We start from the raw sequence: 18,661 nt of genomic DNA, 5'->3' as shown, positions 1-18,661 counted from the left end.
TCGCTATCCTGCCAGCTCTTCTGGCCAAGCAGCCTATAATTCCAAGAGTACCATTGTCATTCTGTCCCGTTTCCGTACCGTGCAATTTGAAATCAGGACGGGGAGGGAGGAAGGGACACGGGGAGGCTAAAACTCAAATCCAGACAGTTCAATCTGTTAACCTGATTTTAAATCCCTATTTTGTGGTACCAATTACAGCCCCTCAAACATCTGTTTTAGCTGAGGGTTCCAAGTTCAAACACATTTCCTCTGTCCTACAGATGTTCCTTGTCGCTGCTCCGTTTTGGGCCACCGCATGCCGTAGCCGAGAGGGCAGCGAGGTGGTGTCAGACCCCGAATGCAGCACCGAGCACCTTTCTCACCTCTCTAGGCAGGCACTAAGAAGCAAGTTGACCTAGGGAAGTGTATTTAGCTTAGTAAGCAGCTTTAATAAACATCCCTGCTGCGCTATGAAGAAATACTTCAGATGCAAGAAGGAAAACCAAGGAGAATCGTACCCCAACATACACTGATGGTTTGGGAAGGAGCCCGCTAGCTGGCTGCTCTCAGCTGGGGAACTTGTTTTTTGTAACAGGCATGAAGAATTACAGCCTGTGCTGGATGACCTTTAAGCTTTACTTACCTGTCAGCTTGACAGTCATGTTACTGCACGTGCAGCCCACACTTTCAGCCCTCAGAGAGTCCCTCTGGCATTTAAAGCACTTCAGGAGGAGACCAGCCAAAACAACAGGCTGCATTACACCGAGATAAGCACCAGCTGGTTTTTATGTGATCTTTCATAGTGCTTAAGAATTCCTCCTAGTAGAGCAGAAGATCAATGCATATAGAGCACAAAAAGATAACCTTTACCCCCCTAAAGAAACATCAGGGGGCAAAGTGACGGGTACGGAGATAACACACGGGCACCCAAAGCACGGTGAAACAGGACAGAGCGGGGTAGCCCACCTTCAAACCACAGCATCATCAAACATCACACACAACTTCAAACAAATTGCTCCAGAAAACGACAGTGGATGGAAAAACGATACTGGAAGGCACAAGGACACTCAGCTACAAGTGTTTCATGCCTACACTTCACGCTGTGCTAAAGCAGACTGGTGTATTGCTGAAGTATGTCTGGCAGCTCATGTCGAAGCTGGCTTGGGATTTTTTTTCTGCCTTGCAAACCGATCTCAGCAGATCCAAAAATTAAAATAAACCTAAAAAAATATATATTCACTGAAAACCAAAAAAGAAAAACATATAATCCACCTCCTGTTCTGAACAACACAGTTTTGTGCCTATTTACTCCAAACTCCAACATGCAGTATAATTAATAGCAGTACTGCAGTAAGAAATTATCCATTGAAAAGCAGATGATCCAAGGGCTGGAGCACCTCCCATTCGAGGACAGGTTGAGAGTTGGGGTTGTTCAGCCTGGAGAAGTTCTGGTTCTGCGGGAAGACCTTAGAGTAGCTTCCAGCACTGAAAGGGGCTCCAGCCTTGTACCCCAGCAGAACAGTTAACCTTGCATTTCCAATTTGGAAGCAAGGGTATCAGCCTGTTTCGCTGGGGTAACTGCAAGCAGCAACTGTAACGCTGACTAGCCAGGGTGTGATAAAAAATGCCAAGTAAATGCCAACCATATACTCTAAGTCAGTTGGGTGCTCACAATTCCAGCATGAACTAACAAATTGCGAGGTTTTTATGTATTTAAATTGAAAGGAGTGAGGGGAAAAAAAAGGCAATTTCAAGAGGTAATACTAGAGCCTTGCCCTCCAGCCTTTGCTGATGACTTTCTTCCATATCGAGTGATCATCTGCCCAGCGCTGCCAGTTTGCCCAGCTCCCAGGGGACACGGTGCTTACTCTGGCTTAAATTTGTTATTGCCTGCTAATCCCTGGTGGTGCTAATTATACCCATTATCGGTTCGTCTGACTGTGCTTGATGCATGTCTGATACCGAAATGTGCAGTAGGGCAGGATGTCAAGTCCCGGCCAGAGTGGCACTGGAAGGGGATGCTTCCAAGTGTGGTGTTTCAGTCCAGCAGGTTTAGACATTTCTGCCAGAGAAACAATGGATTTTCAAGGACTCCAGAACCCAGTCTCTATGGCAACTCTATGCAGAACTCGGGGAGTGGAGGGAGAGGGAGGGGAAATTCCCACATTTCTAAATACTCCAACCAGAGTGGGTTGAAGCCCATTTTCCAGGGACTCCTTCCACCAGGAATTGCAGGTGAAATGTATTCCCTAGAATCACAGAATCACTACGTTAGAAAAGAGCTTTGAGATTGAGTCCAACCGTATCTGTCCACTACCAAACTAGATCCCTGAGCACCTCATCTACCTGTCTTTTAAATGCCTCCAGAGATGGTGACTCCACCACTGTCCTGGGCAGCCTCTGCCAGTGCCCAATATGCACAGATGGATGCAAATATGGTGCAGTTTGAGGCACACTATCCCCATTTACTTTTGCAGAAACCTGCTCAGGAATATTTGATAAGACTGCAGAAACGGTTACCTTAATATTCAGCTGCAAAGACTATACCTAGATTATAGATGTGCTTGCCCATCCACAGACTACACAGAGATGCTGTGGCTGGCCAAGACTTGGAGATCCACAAAGAAACCATCACCCTTCCTAAAGGGAGGACTTGGCCATAAGCGTGGCTCAGCAATACTCCAGATGAAAGCTGTGACCACATCAGGCTGATCCTTAATCATTTTAAGTCAGATCCCACCACTGTTTTATTTCCACTGCTTTTTCAAATTCAATTATTAAAAGGGAAAACAAGGAAAACCTAATTATGATAGATCGAGAGGCCCTGCTCAATGTCAGAGTCGCTATAACTGATCCAACCACATCCAGCTTCTCCCACCGAGAGCCAGACCTCAAGAGTCATTGCATGCTCACTGCAAAAAGCACATTATATATCATTTATTGTTATCATCCACAAAATCTGGATTAAGACCAAGCAAATAATGTTAAAGAAAGAGACTGATAGTGTTGAAGAAATGCTATTGTCCTTTCTCTAATGCAGGTGGTATCTAACTCGGAAAAAATTCCACCTCGGTATCTAACTCAGAAGAAAAGCAAAGAGGAAAAATGGTCAGTTAGTCCATGCTTTACTTCAGAACCTCCAAACCACAAAGACCTCATAGATCAGAAGGCACCGTGAGAACATCAGCAGGTTGGCGGCCTCCGAAAGAACAACTGATATTTTTTTCCCTTAAGAGGCAGCAGCAGGTACCATTTTCATCATTTCTCTGTCAAGTTCCTGCCCTACAGAGCAGGATTTTACAGCTTTTATGGTATTCCGTCCCAAAAAGCCTCTTCCATTGCAAGAGGACTTTGTGACTTTTGATGAAGATGCCCACTGAAAAGAGATTACATGCATCTTATTGGCATGGGAGAGCTGTAAAGTGAAATTATCCATTTGCCCAACAGTGACCTTCTACTTTATAGCTACGTTGTTACCTCCACATCCAGCCACTAATTCTGCTCAGATTTGTATTCACTGCACAAACCCCTACAGGCGCACATACAGCTCGGGGCTGGTGACACAACACATTTCCTCTATTCAATGAGGAACCTCTCAGGATGATTTGCTCCTCTGAGAACCATCAGAGAATCCTCCAGCGCAACACCAGCCCTGCTGGTGGGACCTCGCGGGCTCCTTGCTGCACTTCCAAGAAGCTGAGTAGCTCCCTGGTATTTTACGTACCTAATGCCGTCATCTAAAAACACATATAATTATGATGGAATGATTATAACCTCAAAAAGAAACAGATAATCCATTTTTAGTATAATCACTCACAACGGGACAACTAGAACAAAGCAATCCAAACAGCAAAGAGAAGGAACGGGCTCCGTAACTTGATTCCCCACTATACTGGCAACTCAGCACATCCAGAATAATCACTGCCAGGTTTCCCGTGCCACTTCAGCTCGTCTAAACATTTTCTCCTTAGTTTTGCCGTGACATTCATCCCAGCAACACCAGCAACACCTGCATATTGAGAGAAAGAAAGACCAGTTCGCATCCTGCCAGCCTGAAGCCACCAACAATCTGGGTTTTCACAGGTGGCTACATATCCAGGGTGGCTGTAGCCAAAGCTGTAAGCAGTTTCTAATCAGACTGCTTTCAGAGTTAACAACCAGAATACAAGCAGACCAAAAATATTCGGTGCAGGAGACTACAAGGACAGAACTTGAAGAGAATACAGACATTTCATTCCTGTTCACGTGCCCTGTAAACGCTTAAACTGGGGCGCTTCAAATCCTCAGTGAGTTTCTGTTCCAACGCATCCTCAGAGAAGGGCTGAGATTATCACAAAAGCTTTAGTAAAGCAAAATCAAAACAAACAAACCGGTACTTTAAAAGTGAAGTGAAAATGCGGCTGTGAGTTTGCCTGAAAGGACATTCCTAGCCCTGGGAGTGGCGCGCCATGACCTCACCCAGCTGCACGCTCAGGCCAGGAAGTGTTTTGCTCATGTCTTCAAAATAGGAAGCTGGCATCCAAGTCGTATTCCTCGGAATCGATAGCCAAATTAAAACCAATAACAAATTCTTTTCCCATCACAAGGCAATGTTGTGCTTTAATGAGCCGTTTTATGAAGCAGTCGTTAAAGTCTAATATCAATCCTGAACATGATGCATGGAACAGTTACTGAGGGCAGATCTCTCAGCGTCATTTGCTGCATCACTCAGGAAAACTGATATTTTACCCTTCTGTGCATTCCTTCTCATTGCCATTAAACTGAATCTCTGCCTTTCGCTTGGAGTGCATCCCAGAAGTGACAGATGCAATAAGCATGAAGATTTAACTTGAAAAAATCCAATGATGTTTGAAAAGGCAGCTCGCTAGAAGACAGAGCAATGCCAACAGAGAACACAGAGACACACAAACGCTGATTAAGGCAATCTGTATAAAAGGCTACAAGTGACCATTGAAAAATTACTATTATGAGGTGCTATATTAAACCAAACACAAAGCCGATGCTCTCTGACAGGTACCTGAGTGCGTCAGGTCTCTCTAAGGCTACTGAAAACACTGAAAGAAATGTATACACAAAATAAACATGCACTGACTTTTATCACAACAGTATTTGATCTTCTACCTTTGTGTACACAGTCTTTGCAAACACGAAATTAACTGGAATAAAACATCTTGGTGAGTCCCCAGCCATCTGTTTTTCCCTTTGAGCAGAAAAGATGATTCAATGCTTGTTATTCAAACGAAAAACGAATATATCCTCTCCTGCCTCACACGCACAAGATCCCTGCTGTTTCCTCTGCCCTTCGCACACTCAGCACACACGAACACGCTTCTTGCAGGATGGACTGTGCCAGTTCACACCATTTTCCCACACTTCCAGCAGGCACAGAGCTTCTCTCCTGCATGTGGTACCACAGAGAAAGAGCATAATGCCAGGTAATGTGGATATAGCCCGGCCCAGAATTAAACCAGAATCACTCTCAGTGAACTGAAAAAACAGCCTAGTATGTTCAAGATGTCCCTCTTTCATTTTTCTAACATCTTCAGTCTGATTATACTAATCCACACACACATCTGCATGAACAGACTGAATGGTTTGGGTTGGAAGGGACCTCACAGCCCATCCAGTCCCACCCCTGCCATGGGCAGGGACACCACCCGCTGGATCAGGGGCTCCAAGCCTCATCCAACCTGCCCTTGAACCCCTCCAGGGATGGGGCAGCCACCCCTGCTCTGGGCAACCTGGGCCAGGGCCTCCCCGCCCTCACAGCAAAACACTTCTGCCTAAAATCTCATCTCAATCTCCCCTCTTTCAGCTGCAACCCGTTCCCTCTCGTCCCATCCCTGCCCTCCCTGATCCAGAGCCCCTCCCCAGCTTTCCTGCAGCCCCTTTCAGCACTGGAAGCTGCTCTGAGGTCTCCCTGCAGCCTTCTCTTCTCCAGGCTGAACAACCCCAACTCACTCAGATGTGCTCAAACCAACCTTTACAGCACTGAAACTCTAGCTATTAAAACACCAATGCATATCACTTATCCTTAACAATAAAACTGCATCAATCAGTTTTACTTTTGTTTCCAGTCGGCTCTCGCTCCCTTTATTCCGTTGTTAAAACCTGTCTCCTGTGCAGCCCCAGCATCGTATTGTCCAGTCCCACCACCACATTGTCCAGCCCCAGCATCGCATTGTCCACTTCCAGCATCGCATTGTCCACTTCCAGCATCGCATTGTCCAGCCTGGCGACCACGCTCCAGCGTTTGTGTCCCTGCCTTTCCGTGCACTGTCACCTGCTGTCACAGAGCACGGAGAAGCGGAAACCTTCCCATTCGGAATTCTGACATCAGGGGTTGCAGAGGTCCCTTCCAACCCAAACTATTCATAGAATCACACAATCTCTAGGTTGGAAAAGAACCTTTGAGATCAAGTCACCTTCCCTGGACGTGTTTAAGGGACGGGTGGATGAGGTGCTGAGGGACATGGTTTAGCGTTTGATGGAAATGGTTGGACTCAACGATCCGATGGGTCTTTTCCAACCTGGTGATTCTGTGATTCTATGATTCTATCAAGCCCAACCGCACCTGTCCGCTACAAAACCATCTCCCTAAGCTCTTCATCCACCCATTTTATATGAAACCAACTCCCTAAGCTCTTCATCCACCAAATTTTTATGAAACCATCTGCCTAAGCGCTTCATCCACCCGTTTTTTAAATCAATTTGGCTTTCTGGGGAGGAAAGCAAAGCCCAGGGACCCGTCACCCAGCCTTGCACATCTCCGACCGGCCTCATTAGCATCATTAATTACAGCGTGACACCAACCCAGCCACCACCAGCGGAAAGGGACGAAAATAAACCCCTAAAACCGGTTATCTTTTGTCCTCTGCAGCGGCACCGGCTGGCAGAGCTCCGGGGGCGGCATCGGCGAGCGAAAGAAATAAGGGGGGGGGGATAAAAAACGGGTGAGGGGGTGAAAAAAACACCAAAAAAACGATGCTGAACAAAAGAACATCCTTTTTTCTCGCTGCATCGCTCGGATAAACCAGGTGGATGGGGTTTAAAGGCAGCCTGAGGTGGCTGGAAAGGCTACCCCCCCCCCCGCTCCACCCCGCACCCCGCGATCCGGATGCGGGCGCTGCCTAATAAGGAGGGAAGCGGGGGTGAAGCCTCCAGCCTCCTCGCAAGGATCCAGCAGGGTGGGTCGGTCGGTTCCCTTCCTCCTCCCGCCTCCCGGGTCCCCCGAAGCCCCGCGCACCGCGATCCCGAGCAGCCTCCCCCGCGTTCGCTCCCCTGCCCGGCGGAGCCGCCGCCGCCGCCTCCTCCTCCTCCGCCGCCGCCGCCCGACTGAAGCGCTGAGGGGCGGGCGATAGGCTCCGCCCTCCTTGGCCACGCCCACGCGGTGGGCGTGGCCAAGGAGGGCGGAGCCTATCGCCCGCCCCGCAGCGTTGAGTGACAGCGCGCTCAGCCAATGGCAGCGCAGAATTCCCCCTTAGCCACGCCCCCTGCCCTGCGGGCGCCGCGCACGGAGCGGGACGTTGAAGCCACGCCCCCTCGTTATGATTGACAGCTCTCTCAGCCAATGGGCGCGCGCCCCCTCGCCCCGCCCGCCGTGAGGGGGCTGAGCTGCTCCTCATCATGGTCCCCGTTGCCCTCAAGGGTGGTGGGGAGGGTCTGTCTCTCCCCTCGCTGAGAGCGAGGGGAATTGAGCAAAAAATGAAGATTGCAAGCCCTTGGGAGGGTACAACCTGGTGGATGTAGGTTGGAAAAGATCATTGAGTCCAACCATTCCCATCAAACACTAACCCATGTCCCTCAGCGCCTCATCCACCCGTCCCTTAAACCCCTCCAGGGAAGGTGACTCAACCCCCTCCCTGTTCCAGTGTCCAACGACCCTTTCCATGAAGATTTTTTCCTAATGTCCAGCCTGAACCTCCCCTGGTGGAGCTTGAGGCCATTCCCTCTCGTCCTGTCCCCTGTCCCTCGGGAGAAGAGCCCAGCTCCCTGTGAAAAGGAGACCTGAAGCCCCTGGTGAAAAATCACAGCTAAATGAGAAGAGCAGGACGGTAGCCTGAAACCAGCCTTTCTCCCCGTTGCACTAGAAGTACAGCTGCTCTGGGGGCTGCTGGCTTTTGGCGGTGTGAAGAGGGTTTTGGCATTCAGTTCTGGAGCTCTTGGCACAGGAGGGAGATGGAGCTGTTGGAGCGAGGCCAGAGGAGGCTACAGAGATGATCTGAGGGCTGGAGCATCTCCTATATGAGGCCAGGCTGAGAGAGTTGGGGTTGTTCAGCCTGGAGAAGAGAAGGCTGCGAGGAGACCTCAGAGCAGCTTCCAGTGCTGAAAGGGTCTCCAGGAAAGCTTGGGAGGGGCTCTGGATCAGGGAGGGCAGGGATAGGAGGAGAGGGAACGGGTTGAAGCTGAAAGAGGGGAGATTGAGATGAGATTTTAGGCAGAAATGTTTTGCTGTGAGGGTGGGGAGGCCCTGGCCCAGGTTGCCCAGAGCAGGGGTGGCTGCCCCATCCCTGGAGGGGTTCAAGGCCAGGCTGGATGGGGCTTGAAGCCCCTGATCCAGTGGGGGGTGTCCCTGCCCATGGCAGGGGTGGAACTGGATGGGCTTTGAGGTCCCATCCATCCCAAACCATTCTATGGTTGTGTCATCATCACCACTGTTCAAAGAAAAGTTATTAACACAGTAACAGTCATTAATACAGTGCGCAGTAAGACGGTGAGAACCTGTGCAGCAAATACCTCCAGGCACACAAGGTAACGACACTCTCAAAGACCGCATGTTTCTGTTCCTCCGGGGAACTTGAAGAGCGGATGCAAGATGCTGGAGCACATCGCTCAGGGTTTACCATACATGGCCAAAACCAAAAGCCACTGTAGCTTCCTTATACGTTTTGGCTGATATCTGCAAATTCATTCACACGTGGTTAGGTGCTTAAGGGGCCTCAGTTTTCAGGGGAGTGACACACCCGTAACTCCCTTTATAGTCCTTTTGAATTTGGAGAAGTGCATGTGTCGGTGGTGAGCTGAGCTGAGAACCCTCCTCTTCCCCCACGAAACTGTGATGGGGCTGTGAACTACCTCCTGCTGAGTGATAGCTGGGTGTGAAAACATGCAGGGAGCCTGGCAGAGATGAATTTGTCATGGTCTGGCTGGTCTGACTGATTACAGCTGATGGCAACATCAGATGCCACAGTAGCTACAAATTAAACAAACAAATGGTATCCAACATTTGTTAAACTTTGACACTCCTTTAAGCACTGATTCAGTAGGCAGAGAAGTCTCTCTTATGCACTGAGCAGCACCTTGATAAAAACATTATACACCCAAAAATCAGGGTTGCACGCCCGCATCCCTGCCATGCACTGCCCGCGGCACCAATTACTGTGAAATTAATACCTTCCTTCTGAAAGCCAGCCCAGCACGCTTACTCTCCACCCTCCTCCTTCAAACAATCTCATTAAAGCTAAAAAAGAAGAAAACAAAAGCAGTTTGGCAGCCTGGGAGCAGACCTGCAGGTAATCTGTAGTTTAGTGGGTTTAGGTTGTGATTCATATTTTCCAGGTAGGTACGTGACTCGCTGAAGGTCACACAATGAGTCAGTGATAGAGCTGAGTGTCTTGACTGCCAGTCCAGAGCCATTAATTAATTAGGAGTCTCAAACCTGTGCCTCAAAGCTTTATAGAGAATTATTAATGCAAGCATCTAAAAGGGTACTTAAAAATATGTGTATGTATAGCTCCTTCTAGCTCAAAACAGTGGCCAAGCTGGAGATGATATTTTAATCATGCACCAGGCAATGCTTTACCATGGCCTGAAAAAAACCAGGCACCCAGCGCTACCCAACAGCTTGGAAGAGAAACCAAGGAATATTTTTGGCATCCATCTAAGAAGAGAGTGATGCACAGAAGACTGAAAGTGAAATATGCCCTGAGGAACCTGATCAAAACCTAATCCTCTCCAAAACCACCACCTGGTTCACAAGGTTGTTGCAGGGGTGGATACTTCTGCAGCACAGCTTGCCTGGCACAGCATTGGAAGAGTCACTAAGTTGGACTCAGAAAAATACCTGTTGAATTTTTGCTAGCGTTGCCTTAAGCATTTGGATGGAAATGCTCCAAAGATCTCTCACATCCTGACCTGGATTAATGAATCATTTAGACCACAACAGCTCACTGTGCAAGGTGATGAAGAAATGACAAGAATTTCAGGCTGAAGTCATAGAATCATAGAATCATTCTGTGGGAAAAGACCTTTGAGATCTTCAAGTCCAACTATACCTGCCCACGACAGTAAGGCAATGACAGAAGGAATGGCTGAGGTTTTACACGTGCTCTTTGGTTCCCCTGTAAACAATAATCTTCATCACTTCAGCCAAAGAAAATCATCCTAACAAACAGTACTTCAGTTATAGCCAGAGTGATGTAAACCCAACAGCTTGTCACAATATGTCACAAATTGTAATTTTTGTGAAGGAAAATATCCTATTACCAAATTCTTGGAGCTACAGGGAACCACACAACAAAGTTTGTCCCTCCATTTTATCAGCAACAACACTCCTGATTATTAAATTTTGCTGAAAAGACTCAGAGCATATTCAAAAACCACATTTCACCAGCTTTATCCATCCCACATACTTTACCCTCTGCTACATCGATGCACGATTGCTGCAGTCTATCTCACAGCCTTTATACGGAAACAGCACCGTGTCTGCAGACTCCACCTCTGAAACTTATGTCAGCAGCTAAATTTAGCTTGCTTGCAAATATGCATCAATTCCATCACTGCAATAAATCACGCTGGTTTGCTCCTGTGATGATCTCGACCTGCCTTAGAAGCAATGTGCTTGGTGTGCCCCACAGCCTTCCTTGCCAGGGAGGTGTTATAAGTTAGAAAAGGTAAAGAAGGAAGCAGCAAAAGGGAAAAGGGTTGTTTGTAAAGTCTAGAGCACAGTTTCTTGCCATCTGCTTGGAGCCCCTGATCCAGTGGGAGGTGTCCCTGCCCATGGCAGGGATGGAACTGGATGGGATTTAAGGTCCCTTACAACCCAAACCGTTCCTTGATTCTAAGACATATAAGACATTAAGAGGTAACCTTCAAGGAAATCACGCTGTTTGCTGGAGGACTTTGCTAGGATCTGAGCAGTGCTCAGGCCAGGGACAGCTGCAAACACCTGAGGCTCTTCTTTCTATGATAAATGTTGATGGCTTCTTTGGCCACCAGCTGATTTTATACCACTTGGCTTGGAGTCTCTGAGCAATCTTAGATGGAGAGCAAACCCAGTCATTCAGAACCAGTAAAGTCATTTGAGGGATGACTTTGTCTCGAACATTTCAATTTGCTTAAATCCTCATTGCTAAATATATTCTGAATGAAGGAAAAACAGCTTATGGAGGGTTTAGAGAGCTCAGCAATTTAAAGTCCTGTTATTTTGCAGCTTAACTTCTAAGTCATGCAAAATATGCTGGACATGACATTTTGTGTTTGAGACCTCGGTTTTGCATATATCCAAATTATACAACTTTTGAAAGACAGTTGTGTCCAATATTTACCTCTATTTCTAGAAGCCTTTGGGTATTTTAGTATTATATTGGAAGCACTAGGTTCTCCTCCCTACAAGTTGCATGTTTTTATGTCTTCCTCTATCTCTCTCCTGGTTTAGATACACAAGGACGAGACTGAGCATCGCTGCTCCCACTGAAATCCATGACGTGATCTTACATTTCATTTAACGTTTCTGGAATGCAGTGCTTTTTTAATGCAGGGAAGTCTGAACTGATTGCAGAGAAAAAAAAACAAAACCCAAACCAATCCCTTTTCTGTGCATGGAGTAAGATTAGATTTAGTCTTTGTGCCTTGTTTTCTCGATGTCTGTTGGCACATATGGAATGGTGAGGAGAGCTCTTTTAAATTCTTACAAGCCTGGTCTTTAAGGGACATTTCAATGTTCATCAAATGTTGAGCAGCTGCCAAGACAGAATTGCACCAAGAGCCACTACCTAACAGCTCTGGATTACAGCCGATCAATTCTTTTCTTGGATGGGATTCCGTGTGCTGCCCAGGGAAGTGTCACCCTATGCTGATCTGTTCCCCAGATCCAGCAAAAATGGAGAGAGAGGAAGAGCAAAATCCATTCGGTTTGGCCTTATTCAATCCTTGGCCAGAAAGGGGAGCTGTAGAATTACGGAATGAAGATAAGGAGAGCAATATGTTCAATCAGATTGTTAATAGAACAGCCAGGAAGGGAGAAGTGTCTGAGAGTGTATCCGAGCATGTGGCCAAGGAGGAAAGAGGAACATGTGGATCAAAGCAGAGGGTTAGGAGTCAGCATCCTTTAGTTTTATTCCCGGGTCTGCCCTGCCTCTCTGCATGACAGCGAACGAGTCCCTGCGCTACTTCCAGATCCAGTAAAATGGATTCAATCCCAAGCCCCCTCCCCAAAGGAGAATGAAAATCCACTGCGGCAAGTGAGCACTCGCACTGACATCACTTGGTGTGGATGGAAGCTGCTGGAGACTGACAAGGGATAATAAGTGCACATTAGGTCAGGATGGCTGTTAATAATTCATGCTATTGTTATTAATGATTTAAAATACATTTCATAAAGCACATCTATCACTCCATGCACACCCCTACCAACTCGTCTATAGGAATATGTTCTTCCACAGCTTTTATGGCACAAGGAAATCTCTAAATTAATTTCAAACTAGTCTATTTCCTCCTCTATTTTTCTTCTCCATCATTGTACAGGATCGTGAAATACCTTTTTCCTTCTGTTTTCCCACATTTGTGACAAAGGGGAGGTGGTCCCACTACCTAATTAAAATGTCTGGACACCAAATAAAAAGGAAGCAATTAGTTGCAACAGATGGGATTTTCTTTGTTGCTATCTCCGCTACACCAGATGATTAACTAGGAAGAGAGAGACAAGAAAGCAGAACACAAAAAGAAATGAAAAAAGCAAGCTGTATTTTATTTACAAGGTGAATATCCCGGGATCGACACTTCCTATCATTCTGGATAGCAGAAAAAACCCAGCCAGGCACCACATAATGAGCAGGGGCTTGGAGCAGCGAGCAGTAACGTGAGGTTTGGCTATCCTGGAGCACTCCGCGTTACAATTATCACATCTCCTAGTCTCATTCTCATTATTCAACACGTTCTGAATCCTTTTCACATCTTGTTCTGTTTCTTTCCCTGCTGTCTAGGATTAAGTTGGACTGAAGGTGCTGCAAAAATCAGAGGTATAAGAAAGGAATTGTGTGATGCTAAAGATACGTGAGGCGTTTGTGTTCAGTTAGACGGTGTGAGATTTGGGAGGATACGTGCTCAGAAATAGATTTAAAAAGAGAAAACAGACTATGTCACGGATATGGCAAAACGAGCTCTTCCTGCTCTTCTTTATTGCAATATTTTCACAGTTCTGCACTGAAATAGACTGTCTTGACCCTCCCCTCCCTACTTCTTCTGAAGAACAAGTAGGTAAACATCTGGCGAGTGATTTAGCCGTAGCCAGTATTGCCTTAGGGATCGAACGGGATTTCTTGTAGCCCCTTCTAGCCCTGCTTCTGCTGTCAGATCACCTATGGCATCCACCTGCTCCTTCGGTTCCCCCCGAAGGATGCCTGCCTCGCTGCTGCTGAAAGCATCCCTCCCTCTGATCTGCCTGATGAACACACACCATATCAGCTGTACCGTTTAATCAGACAAATCTCCCACTAGAGGAGGAGTAGAGAGGCTACATCGATGCAGACACCCTGATAATGCCAGCACTAACACTGCTTCATCTGCGGAGCCTGAGTTTTTCAGACAGTTTGCGGTGACAAATATTTCACAACCCTATTTCTTTACATCGTGAGAATGTGTCCCCGGCTGCTTCCTGAGAGGACAGGATCTATTTATCATCGCTGCAGGCTTTTTGTTATCACTGACACACACACAAACTCCGTGGCAATGTTCAGATTCTGACCTGGTTTCACGACTTCTGTGAATGAGAGCGATTGACAGCACAATGTACCAAGCACAGCGGGAGAATCACACCTATTTTTTAATTAAACCTGCTATTCGGTTCAAAGCTGGCAGAGATTTCCTGTGCCTTAACACATTTATTTTCCCTTATAAGGAAATCCACAGTCACAGATTGTCACTGAACAGAAGATGCAAGTTAACCAGCGTGGGTCTTATATGTCCTCGCAGGACCCAAACTTCCAAACAAACACTCATTTCTAATCTCTCCCTATTTCTGCATAACTGCTCTTTTACCAATAACATTCCAACAAAGTTCGTTTATCCACAGTTTTTCAGTGGAAGGGTTTCCAAGCTGATGTCATTCTCCCCAAAGCCTTATTCAGTCAAGTCACAGTGCGGGAGAAAAGGAACCTAAGGGAAATCTTGCCTCTTAGCCATACCTAAAATAAAATGATCCTGGCTCACCCAGTGCCAGGAGAGGCAAATACACACACGCGACAGTGGGAAGAAGCATCAGATGGGCACTTCTGTGCTGATCTAGTCATGAAAAACAGCATAAGAGCACTGGATATTATACTTATTTAAATTCAGGAGAGCCTTAGAAAGCAAGCCCCTTTCTCACAAAACAGTGCCACTGCAAGAAGTACTTTCACTGGGCTGCTGGTGGATGTGAGTCAACCCCTGGTTTAGGTCCTGCCTCGTTATGACCTCGACGTGCCCTGAGCGCATCCCGTCTGTTGCTTGGCTATGACAAGGCAGGTATTTTCCGAAAAGCCTCACGACTGCCGTGTTTCCACCTCCCTTCCCCACCCAACCCTCAGCTGCAGCTCTGATCCTCCCTGGCCCCCGCAGCGCGCGGCAGAGCCAGCCAGCCCTCACACCTCACCTTTTCTGGCAACGCTGGGCGGTGGCGTTGCTGCCTTCCCCTCCGCCGGCTTGGGCTTTTCGAAGGTTTTCTTGGCGTCGGCAACTTTAAGCACTTTCTCATCCTCCTGACTCTTCCTCCCCTTCCGCTCGGGCTCCTCTGGGCCCCCTCCTCCCGCAGTCCTGCCTCCAGTTAGCTGCTCTGCTCCTGCAGCTGCCCACTGCTCCTTGGCAGGCTTCGCCGCGTCGCCGCGGGGCTCCAGCAGCGCCTCCGTCATTGCCACCGTCTTGCTCATACTCAAAGCCAGGCTCTCTTTGCTGTGGGACCTGACAGGAGGGACCGGGGGGGTCTTTTTTGGGTTGTAGGAGTCGAGTATCCCTGCATCTGCTTCACCTCCGAGCCATTCCATGCTCTCAAGGAGCTGGATGCTGCTCTGTCTCGAAAGCTTTCCAGTGTCTCTAGCCACCGAAGCATAATTTGCAACCGCAGAGACCGTTCTCTCGAGGCTCTTCACTACCTGCTTGTCTGGCTCGGGCTTCCTGGCCGGATCCTCCTCGCCAGTCTGGCCATTCTGGCAAAGGTCCGGAGCGCCGTCGGGCTGGGGGACAAAGCTTGCTGTCTGCCTGAAGCTTTCAGCTGCCTTGCTGCTCTCTCTGGGGACGTAGGAAACAGATGTTGTTGCCTCCTGTTTGCTTTGCAAAATGTAATCCATGAGCATGGCATTTCGCTCAAAGCTATCTGACCTGATGGGGACACTCGGCTTGTTTCCCTCCGAGGGAGAGTTCAGGGTCAGTTTATTCACTTGCCTGTTCTCTGCACTGCTTTCAGAGTCCGAACGGCTTAACTGCCTCCTCAGGACTCCTTGGAAAGCATTGAGCCTGCTTAGGCTCGGACTTGCCGCCTTCCCATCACCTGGGCAGCTCTCCTGCATCGCAGGCACCTTGTACTCTGCCGCCTCCCATTCCTCTTCAGGTTCTGCTTCTGCTTCTTCAATCAAGCGCCTGTACTCGCTCTCCTCCAGCCTGTACACCACCGGCTTCACCGTCCTGCCCGTGCCCGCTCGCCCGTGCCCCACCTCCATTTCGTACACCTTCGGAGGGGCTTCTCCCTCCTCCCTGCTCCTGCTCCCTTTCCACATGGGATGGTCTTCCAAGCCCAGGTCCCCTGCCAGCCCCCGCTGCCCTCTCTGCCCACTGCTCCGCATCTCGGATTTCTTGGCAGGGGCTTGCGTGTCACTCCCAGGGTCAGGAAGGTCCCTCCTCTCCCGCCTGTGCCCCAGGCCCTCCTGGCGCAGAGTACAATCCTCGTACGTCCCTGCGGAGGTTCCCCGGGAAGCAGCGCAGTCTCTCCCCCTCGCCTTACTTGTCTCATCCTGTAAATATCCACAGTACTGCCAGGTGGAGGCTTCCATGGCCGGGAGCTCGGTCACCGTAATTCCTGGTCCAAAATGCTTCCAAAGTGGCCAGTAAGGTTTCTTCCCACCTTGGGTCTCGGCAGACTTTCAGCACCGCCTTCTCCTTCCTCCACTACTGGGAGAGACGGAGGCAGTTTGGAAGCCTCCGTGCCTGGGTCATGTGAATCGGCGTTTTTTAGCCTCATGGCCAGCAGAGATGAAAATGCACGTTGGCGCGATGGAGCCCATCCTCTGCGGCAGGGCAGGAGGCTCTCTCCCGACACAACAGCTGTCAGACTTGATGCTACGCTGGTCCCTACCCAAATATATCCCACCTGAGTAACTGTAAAAGCACTTCCCAGCCTCTAATTCACTGGTCCATGGCACTTTAGAGGCAGGACTCGCTACGCATCTGCATCGTTCTTCAGGGACTCTCCTCTTTTCCCCAACCTGCTGCACAAGCAACTCCCTACAGTCCCGTGCAGCACCTCTCCCTGGCTTCCCTCCGATCTCGCTGCTTCCAGACTGATTTACTGCCAGGTCATCTGCTGCAGCTCGCCTGGGCAGGATCGCCTCCGTCAGCTCCTCCGTGGGTTCCACGGGGAGCTTGGAAACCCGCATCCGTGCCCCTGGCCCCCCTCCCTGCCTCCCCTGCGCCCAGCGGACACCGAGCGTCTCCCCAGCGCTCCTTCCTTGGAAGCGGAGGGCAGCCTTGGTCTGCGTCCCAGCGTTTCGGGGAGAGATTCCGCCTGCACAGAGATGGATCGGCTGGAACGATCTACGGGAATATGTTGTTGCTAAGGGAATTGCCGTAACATTAAAAAATATACCCGAGATAAACAAGAAGCCTGACAGCAGCCTCAGAAACGACTTTCCCTTAGGAGGCTCCAAAACATAACATCAAAAATCCCTATTAACACTCTGGGCATTTCTCTAAACAACCCTCTGAGCAGAAAGTTCCTCCCTTTGGATTATTATTCTGCCAAACGGGCTCCTGTAAACTTTTTGGAAGGAGGGGGAGCAGGAGAGCTGGAGGGCTCTAATCCATTTATACACAGCCGGGATGCTTGGCATTGCAGCGAGCCGCGGCGCCCGCCACAGCTCCCACTCAGCAGCTCTTCCCCAGCGCTTTGCCTTTTATGGTGCATGAGGTGCCTGCCGTCCAAGATCGAAGCATCCCGAGGCATGATGCGGGAAAACACCTAGACAGTCCCTAAAGAGTCGCAGGCAGCAGCACAGCCTGCACGGGCACCTCTGCAGTGCCCGGAGATGCATCCCAGCGGAGGCTTATTTACCCCAAAGTCAGCCTGAAGAGTTTGCAAAGAGCCCCCAGCTACCTGCCCACCAGCCCCAGGTTAAAGCCATCCTGCTGACACTCCGTGGGGCTGGAAAATGCTGCTGGGGCCTCATCTGGAGTCCCCAGGGACTCCGTCAGCCCTCTGAGCATGGCAAATGCTCCCATGGGCTGTGTGAGTGATGTCTGGACCACAGTCTCTCACGCCACCACCTCGTCCCCTGCTCCACGAGCCACCTCCGAGGGGAAGAAGCAAAGGATGACGTTTATCCCAGCCCTTATCAGCCCGGGAGGCAGCCAGGCCCACTCGCAGGGACAGTTTTTTATCAATGCACATTGCAGAGCAGCTCTGCAGTGAGACAAAACACCATTTGTTACCACTGGAAGGTTTATAATCCCTACTGAGGCTGCCCAAACCAAACACAACCGCTTTCCAGCAGGCTCAGGGCTGGTGGCCGGGCTCCTGAGCATCCCTGCTGACTCCAGCCATGGCAGGGGACCTCGCAGCACAAATCCTCCCAGGTAGTGAAACACTGCAGCAAAATATTGCTGGCAGTCACACAAGGGATGGATTTTAAAGCCCAGTCACTTCTCCATGGGTTAAACTCACCAGGCTCAGACACACTTAACGTTGGCACAATGACCTGATCAATAATTTGGGGTTTTTTCCACCTGAGCCAATGCCGAAGTCAAACACGTTGTAGGCTTCTCACAAAATTGATTTGGAGATCCCAGCTCAGCCTTTTTGTCTTGTCCTTCATGCAGACTGCAGAGCCCAGGGCTGGTGAGGATGATGCGCAGCTGGGTCTGTGGACCTTGGTTTGCACTGCTTTCCTGTGAGCTGCTCCGTCTGACCCAGGAAAGTCTGACACAGCGGGAGCAACGCAGTTTCTGCTCCTGAACCGTCTGCATAAAAGGAAATGGCAGCTGCTGCAACATCGCCGCTGCTGCCCCATCCTTCAAAGCAGAGAGGAAGAGACTTTTAGGGAATATGCAACGGCCAGGGCAAGGGCTAAGGCTGGAGCAAACCCAACTGGCTCATGAGCTGCTCCCCAGCAGAGCATCTCCCCCGGACGAAGCGGCAGAGATGTTTCTGTTGATGCAAAATGCAGGTGTGTGCACACACAGAGGACCTGCCACGGCGGGAGCCCCAAACAGCAGCACATTT

At 49.2% G+C, this 18,661-nt stretch overlaps 1 protein-coding gene across 2 annotated transcripts in view; it reads right to left on the bottom strand.

Annotated features, from left to right (window-relative positions):
• CORO1C (coronin 1C) overlaps nucleotides 1–16,719 on the bottom strand; it is a 56,695-nt gene extending 39,976 nt beyond the window's left edge. Inside the window, exon 1 of one of the 2 annotated variants that reach the window (XM_069870994.1) lies at nucleotides 14,828–16,719. In XM_069870994.1, coding sequence (XP_069727095.1) covers nucleotides 14,828–16,217 — 1,390 coding nt within the window. In that variant the 5' untranslated portion in view covers nucleotides 16,218–16,719. Of the gene's footprint in view, nucleotides 1–7,225; nucleotides 7,315–14,827 lie in introns of those variants that run through there. The other variant, XM_069870995.1, reaches the window with a different exon arrangement.
• Between the last annotated feature and the right edge of the window lie 1,942 nt (nucleotides 16,720–18,661).

The sequence above is a fragment of the Phaenicophaeus curvirostris genome, chromosome 17 (assembly GCF_032191515.1).
Source record: "Phaenicophaeus curvirostris isolate KB17595 chromosome 17, BPBGC_Pcur_1.0, whole genome shotgun sequence".
NCBI classification, from domain to species: domain Eukaryota; kingdom Metazoa; phylum Chordata; class Aves; order Cuculiformes; family Cuculidae; genus Phaenicophaeus; species Phaenicophaeus curvirostris.
This window is presented reverse-complemented; position numbering and strand designations above follow the sequence as displayed.